The following is a 20,602-nucleotide window of genomic DNA, read 5'->3' as shown; positions in this document are numbered from 1 at the left end:
AAAAGAAATCACATGTTTTTTAGACTTTCTACACTCGACTGGAACAGCCAATCAAAGTCATCAGCCAATCAAAATCGTCAACCAAGCCACCATAAAAGAAGTGAGGTCATATCTCAGCACCTCTTTACTGCATTGACAACAAATTTGGTATAGGGACGAGGGACCCTGTTCTAAAGAAGTCCAAAATAGGTCATGCCATTTCACCTCTAGGTGGCGCTGCAATAGGCAAACATTTTCAGACCAAGCCTCACAAAAGACATCACATGGCGTTTTGATTTCTGCAACCGTTTGTTAGCTACAGCCAATCAAATTGAGCAACTGATCCGGAAAAAGGAAGTGAGGTAATATCTTAGCCAAGCTTTGATGCATTGACTCCAAACTTGGTGTATGGACTCAAGGCCCTCTTATTAAGAGGTTTGAGACAGGTAGTGTCATTTGACCTCTAGGGGGCATTACAATAGGTAGGATTGTGTTTTGACCAATAACTGTTGATTTGTTTGGCGTATTTAAGCAATTCCTATGTCTTGTGATATCTTAGGAGATCCCGCGTCTGATGCATGTTAACGCGTGATACCAGACGAATTGATGAGGCCGCCATTTTGAATGAATGAATAAAACTTTTTTCCTTACTCCTACACAATGTATCCAATATTCACCAGATTTGGCACAGATTATCTTCAGACCACAATCACCTTGCCATGTAAAAATATGACTGAATTACAGCTGTTTAAACTCGGGCCAAATCTGACCATGCGTGCCACAGGAGAAACGGCTTCCTTTTTGTATTCAGTAACTGTACACAGCAATTCCCAGTGCTGATAATGGCTCACTGGGATAGACTGGCTCCGTTGAAGTGCAAGGTCGTAGGTTCAAATCCAGGCAAAGTCTCAGGCATGTCATGATACTGGTTTATCTGTTTAGTGAAGCCAGGTATGTGACAGTAGCTGTCGAGCAGTATAATCATAATGGCCACGATAATGTTTCATTCTCAGGGGATTTATACTCATGAAGAATCCGATTTATTGTGCTTTGTAGATATAGTGAATCTACATCTAGCCAGTGCATCGGATTTCTTGCATCATAACTTACATTTACATTTACATTTATTCATTTAGCAGACGCTTTTGTCCAAAGCGACTTCCAAGAGAGAGCTTCACAAAGTGCATAGGTCACTGATAATAACAACAAGATAGCCCCACAGCATTGCGGGTAGTCAAAGACAAGAAGTACATATTGTGAACAACCAAAAAATAGTGCTAAAGGGAAGAGACCATAAGAGCATGTAGTTAAACAAGTTAAAATTACACAACATTGATCTCTAAGTGCAGGTGTACCTGTAGGAAAGCAATAAAAATAGGATTAACTAAAAAAGAAGAATACAACAGTTTAAATCAGCTACCACTAACCAACAAGAGCAACAGTCTAAGCAAGAGTCATTGTGAACCTTGAGGAAACTAGCGTTGGATTCAGCAAACCATTCCTAAGTACCATTGTACTCCCGGAACAAGTGCGTCTTGAGCCTTCTCTTGAAGGTGGAGAGACAGTCCGTGTCTCTGATGGAGGTGGGGAGTTGATTCCACCACTGGGGTGCCAGGCAGGAGAAGAGCTTGTGCTGGGACCGGGCGGTCTTGAGAGGTGGGACCACCAGGCGGTTGTCTGAAGAAGACCGTAGGTGGCGGGTGGGGGTGTAAGGCTGCAGGAGAGACTTGATGTAGTCGGGCGCAGTTCCATTCACTGCTCGGAAGGTCAGTACCAGGGTCTTGAATCTGATGCGGGCCGTTATGGGTAGCCAGTGGAGGGAGATGAGGAGCGGGGTAACGTGGGAGCGTCTGGGTAGATTGTAGACCAGACGGGCCGCTGCGTTCTGAATTCTCTGAAGAGGGCGGGTTGCGCATGATGGGAGACCGGCGAGCAGCGAGTTGCAGTAGTCCAACTTGGAGAGGACAAGTGCTTGGACAAGCAGCTGGGTGGAGTGCTCAGACAGGTATCTCCTGATCTTCCGGATGTTGTAGAGGGTGAATCTACACGACCGGGAGACCGCAGCAATGTGGGCCGTGAGGGAGAGCTCGTCGTCCATGGTCACCCCAAGGTTCCTGGCAGAGGATGAGGGGGTCACCGTCGCAGATCCCAGGGTGATTGAGAAGTCATGGGAGATGGAGGGTTTGGCCGGGATGATGAGAAGTTCTGTTTTGGCAAGGTTCAGCTGGAGATGGTGCTCAGTCATCCAGGCGGAGATGTCTGCGAGGCAGGCCTCAATCCTAGCTGAGATCCCCGGATCGGTCGGAGGGAATGACAGGTACAGCTGCGTGTCGTCAGCGTAGCAGTGGTAGGAGAAGCCATGGGAGGTGATGATTGGTCCAAGTGAGGTGGTGTACAGAGAGAAGAGGAGGGGACCAAGGACGGAGCCCTGTGGGACACCAGTGGAGAGCTGGCGTGGGCCTGACAGTTTGCCTCCCCAGGAGACCTGGTAGGATCTTCCCGACAGGTAGGATGAGATCCACTGGAGTGCAGTGCCAGTGATGCCCATCTCAGAAAGTGTGGAGAGCAGGATCTGGTGGTTAACCGTATCAAACGCCGCAGAAAGGTCCAGCAGAATGATGACGGATGACCTGGAAGCCGCTCTGGCAGACTGGAGGGCAGTGGTGACTGAAAGGAGGGCAGTCTCTGTGGAGTGGCCGGTCTTGAAGCCCGATTGGTTGGGGTCGAGCAGTTTGTTCTGAGAAAGGAAGTTAGACAGTTGGTTAGATACAGCACGTTCAATTGTTTTAGAAAAGAAGGGCAACAATGATACCGGTCTGTAGTTCTGGAGGACGGCAGGGTTAAGGGAGGGTTTTTTGAGTAAAGGGGTAACTCTGGCCTGTTTGAAGGCAGAGGGGAAGGTGCCAGAGGTAAGAGAGGAGTTTAGAACATGGAGCAGAAAAGTTATGATAGAGGGGGAGATGGTTTGAAAGAGAGGGGAGGGGACAGGATCAAGGGGACAGGAGGTGGGGCGATGAGAGAGAATGAGGTCAGAGAGCTCTGCCTCGGACAGGGGAGATAAGGAGTTTAGACATTTAGTTGGGTCAGAAATGGAGGGTGAGGGGGTAGGAAGGGTGGGTTTAGGGAACCGACTGCTAATGTCGGCGACTTTTTTCTCAAAGAAAGAGGAGAAGTCGTCTGCTGTCAGGGTAGAGGGAGGGGGTGGGGGAGGTGGGTTAAGAAGGGTGGAGAAGGTAGAGAAAAGTTTGTGGGGGTTTGAAGCGGAGTTAATTTTGTTAAGAAAGTAGAGGGTTTTGGCACCAGTTATGTGAGAAGAGAAGGATTTGAGGAGGGAGTGATACTTATCAAGGTCCAGACCGTCTTCTACTTCTGAACAGATTTGTCATAAATCACAAGATTGGTCTCTTCTGATTCTACGTGGCATACCAAGTCGAAATATATCACATTGTCCCGTGTCCACCATTTTGGGCGTCGGCCATTTGGAATTTTCATAAAAACATACTTTTTTGAACTCCTCGTTTGCCGTTGCTCCTATTTTCATGGACATGTAATCAAATCATTTTCAGACTACAATCACCTCGATTTGTCAAAATATGACTGAATTACAACTTTTTATACTTGGTTCAAATCTGACAACGCTTCCCACAGGAAAAACGGCTTACTTTTTTTTACATAGTAACTGAACACAGTAATTCCTTGCACTGAGAATAGCTCACTGGGATAAGACGGGTTCCTCTGAAGTGTAAGGTCATAGGTTCGAATCCAGCCAAAGTCATCACGCATGTCATGATACTTGTTTATCTGTTTAGTGAAGCCAGGTATGCCACAGTAGCTGTCTAACAGTATAATCATAATGGTAATGATAATGTTTCAATCTCAGGGGATCTATACTCAAGAAGAGTCAGATTTATTGTGCTTTACAGATATGTGTCCTCTAACCTCTAGGGGGGCGATCCCATGTCTGACACATGTTAACTTGTGATACCAGCCAAATTGATGCCACCATTTTCATTAATTAATAAAACGTTTTTGTCCTACTCAAAATGTATCAAATATTCACCAACTTTTACACAGATTATCTTCAGACCACAATCACATTGACATATCAAAATAGGACTGAATTACAGCTGTTTAAACTTGGGACAAATCTGACAACCGCTTGCCACAGGAAAAATTCTTTATATTTTTACGCAGTCACTGAAATCTGATTTCCAGCACTGAGAATAGCTCACTAGGATAAATTGGTGTCTTGGCAACGTCAGAGGTTCAAATCCAGCCAAAGCTGACAAGCTTGTCATGTCTCTGATTCTCTGTTTAGCGAGACTATAAGCCACTGCAAAGAAAGCCAGGTAAACCGCAGTCACTAGATGTCGAAAGTTTCTTCTGGGTCATCTGACCTGCTTGGCCACCACATTGCTGCTTGCAGCTATATTTAATTGTTATTCTTGTTATTATAATAATGCATTGGTTCATTATCAGAGAACATCAGTATAGCCATGCTAGCTAGCTGAGCTCTGCAAAAATAATGATCTAGTATCCCTGTCTTTCACAGGTAGGCAGGTCGGAGTGTTTGATGTGTTTGGAGAAGCAGATCTGATCATGTGTGCATTACTTTAAACATTGTCCTCTAAACATTGTCCTCTAAATATTGTCCTCTAAACATTGTCCTCTAAACATTGAGGAAGAGGAGCAGGAAGAGGAGGAGGGGGGAGGAGATGCCTGAGGAAGAGGGGGGGGAATAGGGGGGGAGGAGGGCTCCTTCACGTCTGTTCTTCAGCAGAATGAGGGTTAGGAAGGTGAGGGTCAAGGACCCTAGGGTTAAGGTTAGGGACCCTAGGGTTAGGGTTATCGACCCTAGGGTTAGGGTTCTTCAGCAGAATGAGAACACGCTGCCTTCACTAGACGTCATTAACAGATGACATGTACCCATTCCACTCATCACTTCATCATGTCAGCCTGATGGTTTGGTAGAATGGGCTGTCAGACGGAGAGACTGAGCGAGTGATGAATATCACCCTGGGGTCAAGGTGCAGCTGTAGCCGGAAGATGAGGGGAGGGATGGAGGGGAGGGGAGAAGAACAGTCCAGGATGACTGAGTACTTTCCTCAAGGTTTCTTTCTCTCGACCTGCTGACATAGGGAGGCTGTAAGAAGGAAAACCCTTCACTTGGAGGAGAGGGGAGGTGTGTGTGCGCGTGTGAGTGAGTATGTGTGTGTGTGTAGGGTGATGCTGTCTCCTCTCCAGTCCTCTCCACAGCCTCGCCGCCTCAACGTACTGATTCAGCCATTAAACATTCTCTAATGCCTTTCAGTCTGTCTTTAGATTCCCTCCATGTCTCCCCCAGTTAATCTAGCTTGCTCTATCACCCCGCCCATTGCAGGGGGGCGGGCAGTGGGGGGGGCAGGGGGGGGGGGGGCGGGGGGGCCATTGCAGACACACGCTTGGCTCACCTGCTCTCGTTCACACTGAGAATAATAACCTGCTTATGCTCCCTGCGGAGAGAGGTGATATGAGCGCTGTTAGCTGATCGGCTTCTCCCAGTCTCTGTTTGACTGTTCTGGGAGTCTGGAAGGAGGGACCGAGGTTTCTGTGACAGGAAGTGTTAGACACAGCAGTGTTGGACACACAGCAGTGTTGGACACACAGCAGTGTTGGACACAAAGCAGTGCTGGACACACAGCAGTGTTGGACACAGCAGCAGTGTTGGACACACAGCAGTGTTGGACACACAGCAGTGTTGGACACAGCAGTGTTGGACACACAGCAGTGTTGGACGCAGCAGCAGTGTTGGACACACAGCAGTGTTGGACACACAGCAGTGTTGGACACAGCAGTGCTGGACACACAGCAGTGTTGGACACAGCAGCAGTGTTGGACACACAGCAGTGTTGGACACACAGCAGTGCTGGACACACAGCAGTGTTGGACACACAGCAGTGTTGGACGCAGCAGCAGTGTTGGACACACAGCAGTGTTGGACACACAGCAGTGCTGGACACACAGCAGTGTTGGACACAGCAGCAGTGTTGGACACACAGAAGTGTTGGACACACAGCAGTGCTGGACACACAGCAGTGCTGGACACACAGCAGTGTTGGACACACAGCAGTGTTGGACACAGCAGTGTTGGACGCAGCAGCAGTGTTGGACACACAGCAGTGTTGGACACAGCAGTGTTGGACGCAGCAGCAGTGTTGGACACAGCAGCAGTGTTGGACACAGCAGTGTTGGACACAGCAGTGTTGGACGCAGCAGCTAAGGTGGAATTCATTCTCTCTCTCTGTTGTTTCCGTTTGATCTTTCTGTATCAAACTGGTCTCCCGCACACACTCCTACACACACTCACATTAGACACACACTCCTTAACACACATACACACACTCACATTAAACACATACACACTTACATTAGAATCACACACTCCTACACACACACGTCTCTCTCTGGTATTCAGCATCACTGCTGCCTGCAGAGGGCTCTCCAGGCCTCGTTGCTACGGAAAATTTGTGTCATGATGCCTTAGTTACAATGACCTGAGTGACGAATCTGCATAACTCAAGCCCTCCCCCCATGAGATTGATTGTGTCTGTGTGGTGAGTGTGTGTGTGTGTACACAGAGAGAGAGAGAGAGGGAGACAGAGAGAGAGAGAGAGAGAGAGAGAGAGAGAGAGAGAGAGAGAGAGAGAGAGAGAGAGGGAGACAGAGAGAGAGAGAGAGAGAGAGGGAGAGAGAGAGAGAGAGACAGAGAGAGGGAGAGAGAGAGAGATGGAGAGAGAGAGAGAGAGAGAGAGAGAGAGAGGGGAGAGAGAGAGAGGGAGAGAGAGAGAGGGAGAGAGAGAGAGAGGGAGAGGGAGAAGTCACCTTGCTCAGTCATCACGGTGTCAGCTGGAGCTTCACAGCGTTGGTGAGGACGCTGCAGCCTGTTAAGGATTCAGAAACAAGGCCAGCGTCTAATAATGTCCGACCCAGACGTCTAAACCAGGGCAACTGTCTCTGTCTGCAGGGAAAGGCTAGACGCCTCAGCACCAAACATCCTTAACAACACACTACGCCTTGCTCTTCATCTCTTCTGTAGCTCTGTATTCTTGGTAACAAGTTCATGATGTTGCTTATTGTTTAAACACAATATGTCTCCATCAGACACACTGAGGGCCTCATGTACGTACATTCGCAGACGTAGCGTTATTAGCGCCATGGCCAACCCGCAGATTGCACACGCTGTGATACTTCAGTTTACGTCGTATTTACAAAACCTGCAGGTCATCAGGTACTCAGCACCTTTCTCTGCCCACTATACCGTACATTGCGAGCATTTAAACGCGCAATTGAATGGGCCTCCTTCTCTCTTTCTGTCATGGATCAGCCACCAAACTCAAAACAGCGATGACTGTTTGAAATGATCCAGATGCCAATATTTGTAATATAGCTAGGAGTTTAACAACTGCTGGAATAGAATGTGAACGCTGAGTCGGAGATTCGCTATAATCTTTGATTTCTTACAGTATCTGTAATATTGCATGGCGTAATGATTTCGTGTTCACTCAACTCAAAAAGTGTGATCCTTGTGGCAAAAATCCTTTGCCCTGTGTCTCCCTGGTCACCCTGGAAACCCTTAAATGAGCTTGGCCCCATCCTCCACATTACCAAGCCATCCTCCACATTACCAAGCCATCCTCCACATTACCAAGCCATCCTCCACATTACCAAGCCATCCTCCACATTACCAAGCAGAGATCGCTGTTCCTTCCTGGCCTCGAGCCCTGGCGTGTGTCTGTGTACATGTCCGCGTGTCCCCGTGTGTGTGTCTCTGTCCCCGTGTGTGTGTCTCTGTCCCCATGTGTGTGTCTCTGTCCGTGTGTGTGTGTCTGTGTGCGTGTGTGTGTCTGTGTGCGTGTGTGTGTCTGTGTGCGTGTCTCTGTCCGTGTGCGTGTGTCTGTGTGCGTGTGTGTGTGTCTGTGTACATGTGTCTGCAGGGGTTTAAAGCAGCAGCAGGAAGAGAGGGAGGGGAAACTCTCATCCAGAAGTTATTTATAGATTCATCAGGAGGAGGTGCTGGACTGTGTGTGAGAAAGAAGGAGAGAGACTGAGAGGGAGGGGGGAGAGAGAGATAAAGATGGACGGAGGAGAGAGAGGAGAGAGATAGAGAAAGGAGAGACAGAGAGGAGAGAGAGGGAGGGGGAGAGAATACCTCACATTACTAAGAGCCACCGCAGGAGGGGAGGGAGGGAGGGAGTGGAGAGAGAGGAGGAGAGCGAGGAGAGAGACAGAGAGAGGAGGAGAGATGTTGAGAGAGGAGGAGGAGAGAGAAAAGAGGAGAGAGGAGGGACACCAGCCACACTAAACAACTGCCTGCCCCTGCACGTATCATCAACATGAGACAAACACCTAGTCTCTCTCCCACAGAGCTTTACGGGGACGGCAGGGGGAGGGAAGGGACTCAGTAACCAAAACGGCCAGTATCCGTTTTGGAACCAAGCTGACCTTTGGCTGCTCCTCTGTTTAACCCTTCAAATACCTCACATTACTAAGGGCCACCACAGGAGACGAGGGAGGGAGGGAGGGCATAACCCAGTCTCTCAGTTGTCAGTCAGATGCCTTTATCTCTGAGCTGGTGGTGATGCTGCTTTCTTCCATGTGTGCTCCATCTCTCTCTTTCTCCTCAGCTTGTCTGTGAGAGCAGCCATTCCTGAGCCAAGGCCTCCTCCACTCTCTCTGCAGCTTGTGTTTACATTTACATTACACATACATTTTTGCATTTAGCAGACTGTTATCCAAAGTGACTTCCAAGAGAGAGTTTTACAAAAGTGCATAGGTCACTGATCATAACAACGAGATAGCGCTTCTCTCTCCTCCCCTCTCTCTAGCGCTTCTCTCCCCTCCCCTCTCCTCCCCTGTCTGTAGCACTTCTCTCCCCTCTCCTCTCCTCTCTCTAGCACTTCTCTCCCCTCTCCTCCCCTCTCTGTAGCACTTCTCTCTCCTCCCCTTTCCTCTCTCTAGCGCTTCTCTCTCCTCTCCAATTAGGTTAATGGGAACAAAAGCCAGCAAATTTTAGACTCCTACTCAATCTTTCATTACACCCTCCGCATTCTTCAGATCTGTGCTGTCTGAGGCAGCCTTGTCTCACTGCAGTCTTCAGATCTGTGCTGTCTGAGGCAGCCTTGTCTCACTGCAGAGTCTCATAATGAGGCTGGCTGAACCATCCCAGCCTGTCTCCTGGAAGTCTGTCAGCACCTGGTGATGAGTGAAGCTTCCTGAGCAAGTAGAGGACGGGGTGTGAGGGCCTCTCTCTCAGCCTCTCTCTCTCTCAGCCTCTCTCTCGGCCTCTCTCTCGGCCTCCCTCTCGGCCTCTCTCTCAGCCTCTCTCTTTCCCTCTCTCTGCCTCTCTCTCTCCCTCTCTGGGAACAACACGCTCCCTTATAAAAGGAGCTAAAGAGGGGTGCTTGACAGGAGTGGAGGAAGATTACACAGAGACTAGCTGGATTACACAGAGACTAGTTGGATTACACAGAGACACAGGGACTAGCTGGATTACACAGAGACACAGAGACTAGCTGGACTATACAGAGACACAGAGACTAGCTGGATTACATAGAGACACAGAGACGAGCTGGATTACACAGAGACTAGCTGGATTACACAGAGACTAGCTGGATTACACAGAGACACAGACCCTCCTATTTTGATGATCTGAAACGCAAGTACCAAAACGCAAAGCGCAGGTAACTTTGTGGGCGTGACTTCAGCTTGGTTGTTATTTTGCCGGCGGGATAAATGATTTTGCGCCAAATCTAAAAAGGGTTGGTCTGAAGTAGCTACATTACTAATGGGTGTGGTTTGGGCGTAACGTGCAATAAACCAATCAGAGCATCATCTCGCATTCCCTTTAAGAGCAGCGCTTGTTCCATGGCGAATTGCTATTATAACGGCGGATTGCCAGGCGAACGCCAGCGGTTCACAGCCGAGGAGACCGACATTTTTGTCAGGGCCGTAAAAGATAGAGAAGTGACATTGTATGGGAAAGGCAGAGCAGTTTTCTCATTACACTAAGTTGCCCACTCATGCTGCTCATTCAAATAATTATTCTAATATTTATATATACTTAATTTTTTAAATTGTTATATTTTTAAATTGTTTAGTTCTTAGAATTAGTTTAACTAATGTATTTTTGTAGGCTACTTAATTTATACCCGTATATGTTTATTGTTTGCACCTTCCTGCCACAGTAAATTGTGTATTTTTGTAACATAGGCTACATGGCGAATAACCGAATTCTGATTCTGATGGGCATGGGAGATGAAACCTAACCAACTTAGCTTCAGTTAAACAGTCATGGGAGGAAATTGCCACAGTTGTTACAAATCAAGTTCACATACATAGACATTTCGTATGAAAATCTTTTTATAATCATTGAAGAAATATAACACGCCATAAATCAAAACAATGTAACGTAGCTTCGCAGATAGAAGACCCTGGCCTCGCCAGCAGTGGGCACGGACCAAGCTTGCGCCCTTAAAATATCATCTCAATAATGCACCAATGACTTTAGACCACGTTTTTCCTGGTCAGTAGCGGAATTGTTTTTCGGAAACTGCAAGATAGCACCAGGGAACGTTTGCGCCAGAACACGCCTCCTTTTTCGCTGAACCGCCCACGGGAGCGCAAAGTCATTTCGACGTGCTTCTGTGGAGGGAAAAGTCGGCTTTGCGTCGAGTGCAAACTAAGAATGACACTTGCGTCGTTGACTAAGTCAATTGCGCTTGCAAAATAGGGCCCAGAGACTAGTTGGATTACACAGAGACACAGAGACTAGCTGGATTACATAGAGACACAGAGACTAGCTTGATTACATAATGACACAGAGACTAGCTGGATTACACAGAGACACAGGGACTAGCTGGATTACACAGAGACACAGAGACTAGCTGGATTACATAGAGACACAGAGACTAGCTGGATTACACAGACACAGGGACTACCTGGATTACACAGAGACACAGAGACTAGCTGGATTACATAGAGACACAGAGACTAGCTGGATTACACAAACACAGGGACCAGCTGGATTACACAGAGTGTGTGTGTGTGTGTGTGTGTGTGTGAGAAAGAGAGAGAGTTTACATGATATCACCTCTCTGTTACAAACATTGAAACCCTCATCTTTTCCTATGGATGTTGTTCCTACTGTGCTTTTTGTACAAGCTTTTGCCCCTGGATTGTTGAGTTGTTTAATACTTCTCTCTTAACTGGTGTCATTCCTAGATTTTTTAAACATGCTGTTGTTAAGCCTGTACTTAAAAAGCCCAGTTTGGATCCATTACAACCTAAGAACTACAGGCCAATTTCCAAACTTCCATTCATGTCTAAAATCCTTGAAAAAGTTGTAGTAGGGCAACTCACTCTTTTCCTAGAGAATCACGAGCTGTTCGACAAATTCCAGTCTGGTTTCAGGAAACAGCATTCTACGGAAACTGCGCTACTTATAGTTTGTCGTGATATTATGACGTCAGCTGACTCTAAGACAAAAACAGTGTTTGTCCTATTGGACCTCTCATCTGCTTTTGACACTATTGATCATAATATTATGATCAATAGACTTCGTGATCTGGTAGGGATGTCTGGATCAGTTTTTAAATGGTTTTCATCCTACCTGTCTGGTAGAAGTTTCAGTGTCTATGTGAATCAGATCATGTTTGAAACTGCAGAATTGTCGTGTGGGGTACCTCAAGGTTCTTTTTTCGGACCTATTCTGTTCCTCTTGTATATATTTCCTATAGGACAGAGTATTAGTCAATTTGGTGACATATCTTACCATCTGTATGCGGATGATATTCAATTCTACTGCTCGTTTAAGGAAACTGAGTTCTATAAACCGTTGTCTTTAATCAATTGCTTAACTAGTATTGAACAGTGGTTGGGGGACAACTTTTTGCTTTTAAACTCAGATAAAACAGAAACTCAAATTATTGCCCCTGAATGTAAAATCCCACAGATGAAGCAGCATATTGGTGAGTTAGGCCCATCTGTCCAGCTGAGCCTCAGGAGCTGAGGTGGAGTGTTTGATTCTGTTGAGCCTCTGGAGCTGAGGTGTAGTGTTTGATTCTGTCCAGCCTCAGCAGCTGAGGTGGAGTGTTTGATTCTGTTGAGCCTCAGGAGCTGAGGTGGAGTGTTTGATTCAGCTATGTCCTTGGGGCGTCACTCTAAACAATTAGTTAGAACTGGTCCAACTGAGGAATATTTCCAAATTAAGAAAAGTAGTGTCCAAGGGTGAACTGGAGATGATTATTCATGCTTTTATTTCTTCTCATTTAGATTATTGTAATAGTCTTTTTACCTGTTTGAACAAGAAGGAGCTCGACCGTCTCCAGGCCGTTCAGAACTCTGCCGCAAGGCTTTTAACGCACATTAATAAAAGAGCACACATTACACCTGTTTTAGCATCACTTCACTGGTTACCAGTCCAGTACAGAATTTGATTTAAATCCTGGTCCTCACCTTCAGAGCCCTGAATGGAGAAGTTCCTCCCTACATTTCTGATTTAATACAGCTTCATACCCACACCCGTAATTTGAGGTCATTGGGTCAGAAGCTTTTAGTGGTTCCCTGTACTCATTTCAAAACTAAAGGGGATCGATCATTCCGAGCAGTGGCCCCTAGGTTGTGGAATGCCTCGCCTCCCTTCCTACAATGTGCAACTTCTGTCGAAGCTTTTAAAAAGTAACTCAAGACTTTGCTATTCAAGCAGGCTTTTAGTTAGTTGAGCGTTTTTTATGGCTGTCTGTCATGTTTCTATTTCTATTTAAATGTTATGTTTTCTTTATTTGTAGTGTTATATCTATCTGGAGGAGGGGATCCCTCTCTGAATTGCTCCTCCCAAGGTTTCTTCCATTTTTTCTCCCGTTGGGAGTTTTTCTGGGAGTTTTTCCTTGTCTTCCTTGAGGGTTTAGGTTTGTTGAGGGGCAGTTCTATGGGCGCATGTGAAGACCTCTGTGACATGCTTGCGTGTAAAAAGGGCTATACAAATACATTTGATTTGATTTATGTAGCATTTTGTTGTGAAGCACTTTTTGATTTTATCTGCGAGAGGTGCTATACAAATAAACTTTACTTACTTACTTACTTTAGGTTGGGTTAATGTATCTTTCTGCGTGTTTCGGAGAGTATAACAGTACATCAGTAAAACAGGCAGACCACTCTCCTTCTCTAAAAGAAACAGGCAGGTTAGAAACAGACAGATCACTCTCCTCTCAAAGAGTCTGGCTCATTAGAAACAGACAGATCACTCATCTCAAAGAGTTTGGCCCAATTTAAACCGCATGAGAACCAACATCATTAGACAGATCAAAGATAATTAATTCCCCATCCACTCATAGACCTGCTCAGGCTTCCCTAATAAGATAAGAATGTAGTTTCCATTCATGGAAAGTTTCCATCAATTTGGATTTTTCCTTTTTTTGTATCATTATTTTTGTACTGAATGTACAAAAGTGAGTGTGTGCATGTGTGTATGTATATGTTTGTGTGTGCAAATAATTTATCCTCAACTGACACACACACACACCACCTCCACAGGGCCAGGGGGTGACGGACAGCTCTCTCCTCCACTCACACATTTGTATGCGCCAGGAGGAAGAAGGAAAAACTGTCAATTAATTATTATCACAGGTGGGAAATCTTAAGAAGGGAGGAAAGGAAGGAGGAGGGAGGGAGGTGTTATCTGATGTAGAGAGGGAAAGGAAGGTGTGGATGGAGGGCATATGTGACAGGGTGTTAATAAGCACTCACTAATAATACACAGTAATAAGAACTCCTCCAACCTGGCAACGGTGTGAGGGTTACTGACCTACAGAGGTGCTGTGGTGGGTTGACCAGGAAGCCTCCCCAACAAGCCGTCTCACACCAGCTCCTATCTGGGAGATGTGTAAGAAATACGGGGGTTTCAGTACATACCAACATCAGTGTGTCCATTTCTCTTTCATGCAGGCCTGGTGGCTGGGCCAACACACAGCTACTCTGGTGGCTGGGCCAGCACACAGCTTCTCTGGAAATGAACGTAACATTTCAACAGCAAGTGGGCTTCCCTGAACTTACGCCAAGGTGAATCATGACTCAGGGTTGCTTTGACTGCTGTGAGTGTGTGTGTCCTGAAGCAAAAGGGGGTGTTAAAATGACCTACAACAGAAACTGTATCAATATGTCTTTAAGTAACCAGATGAACAGATAGCATCCTGCTGAATGAACAGGACAGGACGGTGATGCACACAAAGGATGTGAATGTAATTGAGTCTGCTTGACTAAGTCTTTTTTTAAGGCGAAAAGTGAAGCTAACTGTCGCTAACCACAGTCACCAACGTCACCAACCTGCACGTGGTTACCTATAGACAGTCGAACAGTTGAGTAGCTTGTTAGCTTTTTGGAAAAAAGCTAGCTAAAATGGCAACAAAAAAAAAACGGGGTGCCGACGGGGTTGGGATGGTCCAAAATACCGGCCCACTTCACCAACCGGCCCTCCCTCTGACATCGCCGGCACCTCCAACTATTTTCCATATTACACAGCTTGAACATGTATAACGTATAATATATAAAGTTTCCTTGTCTTGCCTACTCAACATTTGCGTCACTCGCAGGGGCGGATCTAGAAAAATATTCATGGGGTGGCTAGAGGTTAGCAGGAGATCTTGAGGGGTGGCATCCCAAATGTGTACGAGATCAAAATGTAAAAACTAAAGGCTGTGCAACATGTATGCATAGTCAGTAAACACTGACATGAATTTGAAGATTATAGGTCACATGACCAAACAGCTATTTAGTTTGAAGATTTATTTTGAATAAAATATATTTTAATAACCTGAGATGAAAATGAACAGAAGGCTGTGTGGCATGAATGCATACATCTTCAACAGTTTAACATTATTTTGACGCTCCTAGTTCATGTTGTTGAAAAGCTATTGACTTTTGAAATGTGTAATTTGTTGACGGTCCCTAAACGTACGCGTTGGGCGTCTGAATATGTGTTGAATATCACATTTCAAACTAACTTTACCACAGTCATCTTTGTTGTTGCTTTGTTGCCCAAAGCATTCACGAGTTAATGTTATTAACCTCAATTCAACAGTAAAGTAATGTTGCAACTCCGTTAGCCCTGCACTTTTCTAATTTTCTTGACACATCATTCCTCCAGTGTGGTCTGCTGTCCGTGCCGACAATTTCTTCCTTGAGTTGGAGCCTTTTATGTTCAGTTTGCGCCTTCCTTGTGTTCAAAGAAAGCAACTTCGGTGGCGGTGTGGGGAGGATGGATGGAGGCGTTTTCGTGCTGCATTTACTCGCATTCGGATATTAGAAATTCACTCTCGCAAATGTCCGACTCAGCGGAGTGGGGAGGGTGGTTGGAGTCGTCTAGTGCTGCATTCTCTTGCAGTGGGATATTAGAAATTCGCTCTCGCAAAAGTCCAATGAGCCACAACTTTTCTTAGTTTTTTCGTTTTCAAAGCTGTCAACTGGGGTGGTAAGGCTATTTTTAGGGTGGCATTTGCCATCCCATGCCACCCCGGTAGATCTGCCCCTGACGATACGTGCGATGCATTGAGTGGGCAACACACCGTGTACTGAGTGGGCCGGTCTGACAGTAACTCCCGGGACACTTTTTCCCCCAGTCCGTTGCTGCCTTCGCAACCCAAGCCAATCAACATTATTCGTAAATCACAAATTAAAAGGTGGATTTCACCATTATTGAACATTAATTAGGATATTTTATTGTTATTTTATTTTATAAATGATATTTTATTGTTACTTCAGAACTTGTAGGCCTACTGCCATTGTTAATAAGCTGTCAATTTGTGGCAGGCAAAATTTATTTTTCAGCAATAGTGTGTGGCTTTTTCTCAATGGCCACACGTTAAGCAACCATGTGAGAGGCAAGTTGGCTTTGTCATTTAATGTGACATTTCTCCGGAGAATGTTTGCAGATGTTTTAATCTCCTGTGCCTTTCTTTGAAAGAAATCGAACGGTTTGTCCACGAAATCGGGGTCAGGGTTTTTATGTCTCTCAAGTGTAGTTGACTTCAGACTCTCGTTCGCCAGTTTTTTGCTGCAGATGACACACATTGGCCTTGCATCCTGGCTAGGACCAGCACAATTGACAAAGCCATAATTCAAAAAAAAAATCTTTGTACAGCCTTGCCGTTGCCGTTATTCAGGGGCGAATCTAGGTTCCCACTTTTGGGGGGGCTAAGCCCCTAGATAAAGCCTATTATTTTTCCTGTGACCCAGCAAAACTAGGGGGATCTGGGGGGCATGATCCCCCAGAAGAAATCTTTGAAAACATACTTTTCAATATTGTCCTCTAGTGGGTTTTAGGTAGAGAAATTAACAAGTTTAGATAAAAAAATTAAGGTGGGGAAACTTTTGTGGGGGCTCCATCTGTTTGGGACTATCTCATTGTTATGATCAGTGACCTATGCACTTTTGTAAAGCTCTCTGTTGGAAGTCGATTTGGATAAAATGAATACACGTAATGTTGCCTAAATGTAATAACGCAATGGCCGTAGCGTTTATAGGCAGGTCATTCAGAATACGTTTTGTTCCCTTTACACGATTTACCAGTGCATTCACTTATATTAGTTTAAACAATAGGTTTGGAGGTGACACAGAAAATAAATCAATTAAAATAATAATAATATATCCACCCCAGCTGAAACAGGCACAAACACACATTAGAGTTTCCCCAGTCTTTGCTGCTGACAGCCTCAGTACTAGGCATGTTTTCCATAGAGAAACCTCCCTTTCATTACCGTGATTGTTTACTGTGGTTAGTGTTGGACCATCGTCACAGTAATTGCTACATTCATACATGCATTCTCCACATGAAGAGGCTACAGACCACCCACACAGTCAGAAGATAATGACAGCCTACTGCATGTGGGATCGTGCCGCGTGATCAATTCATACTGTGTATCGTGCTGTTCCACTCAAAGGCAACCATGAATATTCATGCACATGTGTGTCATCTGTGTTCTGTTACTGAAGCTATGGAGAATTATTTACACAGAATACACACACATATGGACACATACAAATACACACACAAATGTACACATATAAACACACATATACACAAACGTCATGAAGTAGATGGGCCAGATCCCAATCTACTGGAATGGACGTGGTGTAGCTTGGAGTGGTGGCAGAGCTGGTGGTGTTCTGACTCTTGTCCTGGTGATTTATGAACAATAAGAGCAGATCTCTGCAAGGATTCTACTGGCTGTGTTTAAAGCAATGCTCTCTCACCCATAGAGAATCTCTGCCGGTTCAGTGTCTTTCTCTCTGTCTGTTCCCTCTCTCTCTCTCCCTCTCTCTCTCTCTCTCTCTCTCTCTCTCCCTCTCTCTCTCTCTCTCTCTCTCTCTATCTCTCTCATCTCATCTCATCTCATCTCTCTCTCTCTCTCTCTCTCTCTCTCTCTCTCTCTCTCTCTCTCTCTCTCACCTCTCTCTCTCTCTCTCTCTGTGCTGCTCTCTATCTCACCTCTCTCCTCTCTCTCTCTCTCTCTCTCTCTCTCTCTCTCTCTCTCTCTCTCTCTATCTCACCTCTCTCTCTCTGTGCTGCTCTCTCTCTCTATCTCACCTCTCTCATCTCTCTCTGTGCTGCTCTCTCTCATCTCTTTACCTCTCCTGCTCCCTCCACCCTCTCTCCCTCTTTCTCTCAAAGCTTCAAGACCACGTTCCTTTCACAGCAAATGCTTCTATGTTTACCTTCATCAATACTTAATGAAAGGAGATATTTTAGATTATTATTCATGAGAAGCATAACAAGAAAAAACCATAGCAAAAATAAGCCTCAATGTAAAAACAAATACCACGCATACAAAACTCCACAAGAAGTGTAAGATTGTTGTTAAAATGCATGATAGAATTGCTTTTGGGGGAACTGGAAGAGCCTTAATGACTCACAAGTCAGGAGAAACGAGTTTGCTCTGAAAGTGGAGGACTCATTTAGTGGTTCCAGGGAGAACAGGCAAGGACAAGAAGAGAGGGGCCTCATCAGCTGAGTCATGTGGTGTTCTGCTAAGTCACTTTTACACACACTGGAAGGCTGTCACAGGTGCTTGGTCTACAAATGAAGACTGCAGGAACTAAATTTAGAGAGGAAACAGAACTTTAATCACATGGAAAAGGGGATTTTTTTTTTTTTTTTTTTGGGGAAGTAAGTGTGTCTTTGTAAGGCAGAAAAAGACAGGCTCATGGATAGATGGATGAATTGGGTTGACACATACACACACACCTCCAAAACATGTTGATGATTTCTGTCCTCCATCCCCACTTCCCCTGCCTTCTCCCCTGTCTGGTCTGTGTGTTCCATCAAGGTGTTTATGGTCGTCATGCTGCCTGCCTTGTATTGACCCTCTGCTGCCCCTCTACTGCTCAGAGGCAGGCAGGCTGACTCTCTACTGCTCAGAGGCAGGCAGGCTGACTCTCTACTGCTCAGAGGCAGGCAGGCTGACTCTCTAGTGCTCAGAGGCAGGCAGGCTGACTCTCTAGTGCTCAGAGGCAGGCAGACTATGGAGTTGGATTAGTTTCATAATTTACAAACAAATGTAACGCAAATCAAAAATGTATTGTCGTGTGTGTAGATTTGTGGAACTTTCCTTACGCGCTTAGATTCACAAATGCATTGGCTAAAATTGGAAGAGACATCTGATGATCTCTGCAGAGAATATATTTAAGAAAAAATGCATTTGTGAATCTGAGCACGTCAGGAAAGTTAAAAAAAATCCACACAAAAATGCAGAGATTTGTAACTCGTGTTTGTCAGGTTGCAAATAAATATAATGGGGTCAAAGATGTTGAATCTCGTGACATATATTTGTGAATCACAAAATACATTTGTGAATAGCATGACATTTATTTGTGAATCACAAAATACATTTGTGAATAGCGTGACATTTATTTGTGAATCACAAAATACATTTGTGAATAGCGTGACATTTATTTGTGAATCACAAAATACATTTTTGAATCGCGTTACATTTGTTTGTGTTATAAATCTAATCCAACTCTGTAGGAGACCCGCCCCCAGATAGAACCACTCAACCATGACTCCAGATCAAGTACCAATATGTGACCAAGGGGAGCAGGAGGAGTGTGGGACTCAGGTGTGTGGGACTCAGGTGTGTGGGACTCAGGTGTGTGGGACTCAGGAGTGTGGGACTCAGGTGTGTGGGACTCAGGTGTGTGGGACTCAGGAGTGTGGGACTCAGGTGTGTGGGACTCAGGAGTGTGGGACTCAGGAGTGTGGGACTCAGGAGTGTGGGACTCAGGTGTGTGGGACTCAGGTATGTGGGACTCAGGAGTGTGGGACTCAGGAGTGTGGGACTCAGGTGTGTGGGACTCAGGAGTGTGGGACTCAGGTGTGTGGGACTCAGGAGTGTGGGACTCAGGTGTGTGGGACTCAGGTGTGTGGGACTCAGGAGTGTGGGACTCAGGTGTGTGGGACTCAGGTGTGTGGGACTCAGGAGTGTGGGACTCAGGAGTGTGGGACTCAGGTGTGTGGGACTCAGGTGTGTGGGACTCAGGAGTGTGGGACTCAGGAGTGTGGGACTCAGGTGTGTGGGACTCAGGAGTGTGGGACTCAGGAGTGTGGGACTCAGGAGTGTGGGACTCAGGTGTGTGGGACTCAGGAGTGTGGGACTCAGGTGTGTGGGACTCAGGTGTGTGGGACTCAGGAGTGTGGGACTCAGGTGTGTGGGACTCAGGAGTGTGGGACTCAGGTGTGTGGGACTCAGGAGTGTGGGACTCAGGTGTGTGGGACTCAGGTGTGTGGGACTCAGGAGTGTGGGACTCAGGAGTGTGGGACTCAGGTGTGTGGGACTGTCTGTTTCTGTACACAGTCCTCCGTCTTTCACCACGGGTGTATGTGTGTGTGCCTGTCTGTCTCTGGACGTCTGGGTATGTGTGTGTGCGTGTATGTGTGTTTGTGTGTGTATAAATACAAATGCATGAGCGTACTTGTGTGTGCGTGCATCCCTGTGTGTGTGCGTGTGAGCGTGGGTGTTGATGAATAGTGGTTATTAACTCGGAGGTGCCCTGAGAGTTTAAGAGTACTCTCCAGGATTACAGTGTGCCATCGGCAAGGGTTACGGGATTCACACTGACACCGAGGCAGAAAATATCTCAAAGAGAGAAGATTTAGATAACACAGGGTCCTGGGACCTGATAAGACCAACCACAGGGTCCTGATTGGACAGTGGCAGAACAGATGACCAGGAGAAAGGTCACACAACAGATGCTGTTCATCAATAGGATGTGTGTTTCAGGTTCCCACTCAATACTCTAAATAACAGAGGCTTTGCATTCAAAACACAGCTGGAGTAAATCATGGAAACTGTGTACCGTACTGTACCCAGAGAATGGAAGACTTATTTGTACTCTTTAGAAATTGTATCATCGTGTATAGAGGGCTTCTCATGTTGGCAAGTCAAATACCAACAGAAGCTTCCATTCAGATCAAGTTCCATTCAGCATAGTGTTTCCTGTCACATTCAGCATAGTGTTTCCTGTCACATTCAGCATAGTGTTTCCTGTCACATTCAGCATAGTGTTTCATGCCACATTCAGCATAGTGTTTCATGCC

At 45.9% G+C, this 20,602-nt stretch overlaps 1 protein-coding gene across 1 annotated transcript; it reads left to right on the top strand.

The window, feature by feature from the left end:
* The first annotated feature begins 19,064 nt into the window (after nucleotides 1–19,064).
* LOC124469002 (keratin, ultra high-sulfur matrix protein-like) lies at nucleotides 19,065–20,208 on the top strand. The gene is made up of 2 exons (XM_047022084.1): nucleotides 19,065–19,829; nucleotides 20,089–20,208. Exons 1-2 carry the CDS (start codon nucleotides 19,065–19,067, stop codon nucleotides 20,206–20,208), a joined length of 885 nt encoding a protein of 294 aa, XP_046878040.1.
* Nucleotides 20,209–20,602: the final 394 nt, after the last annotated feature.

Source organism: Hypomesus transpacificus, chromosome 6, assembly GCF_021917145.1.
Source record: "Hypomesus transpacificus isolate Combined female chromosome 6, fHypTra1, whole genome shotgun sequence".
Taxonomy (NCBI): Eukaryota; Metazoa; Chordata; class Actinopteri; order Osmeriformes; family Osmeridae; genus Hypomesus; species Hypomesus transpacificus.
The sequence above is the reverse complement of the archived record's forward strand: the minus strand, read 5'-3'. Positions and strand labels throughout refer to the sequence as shown.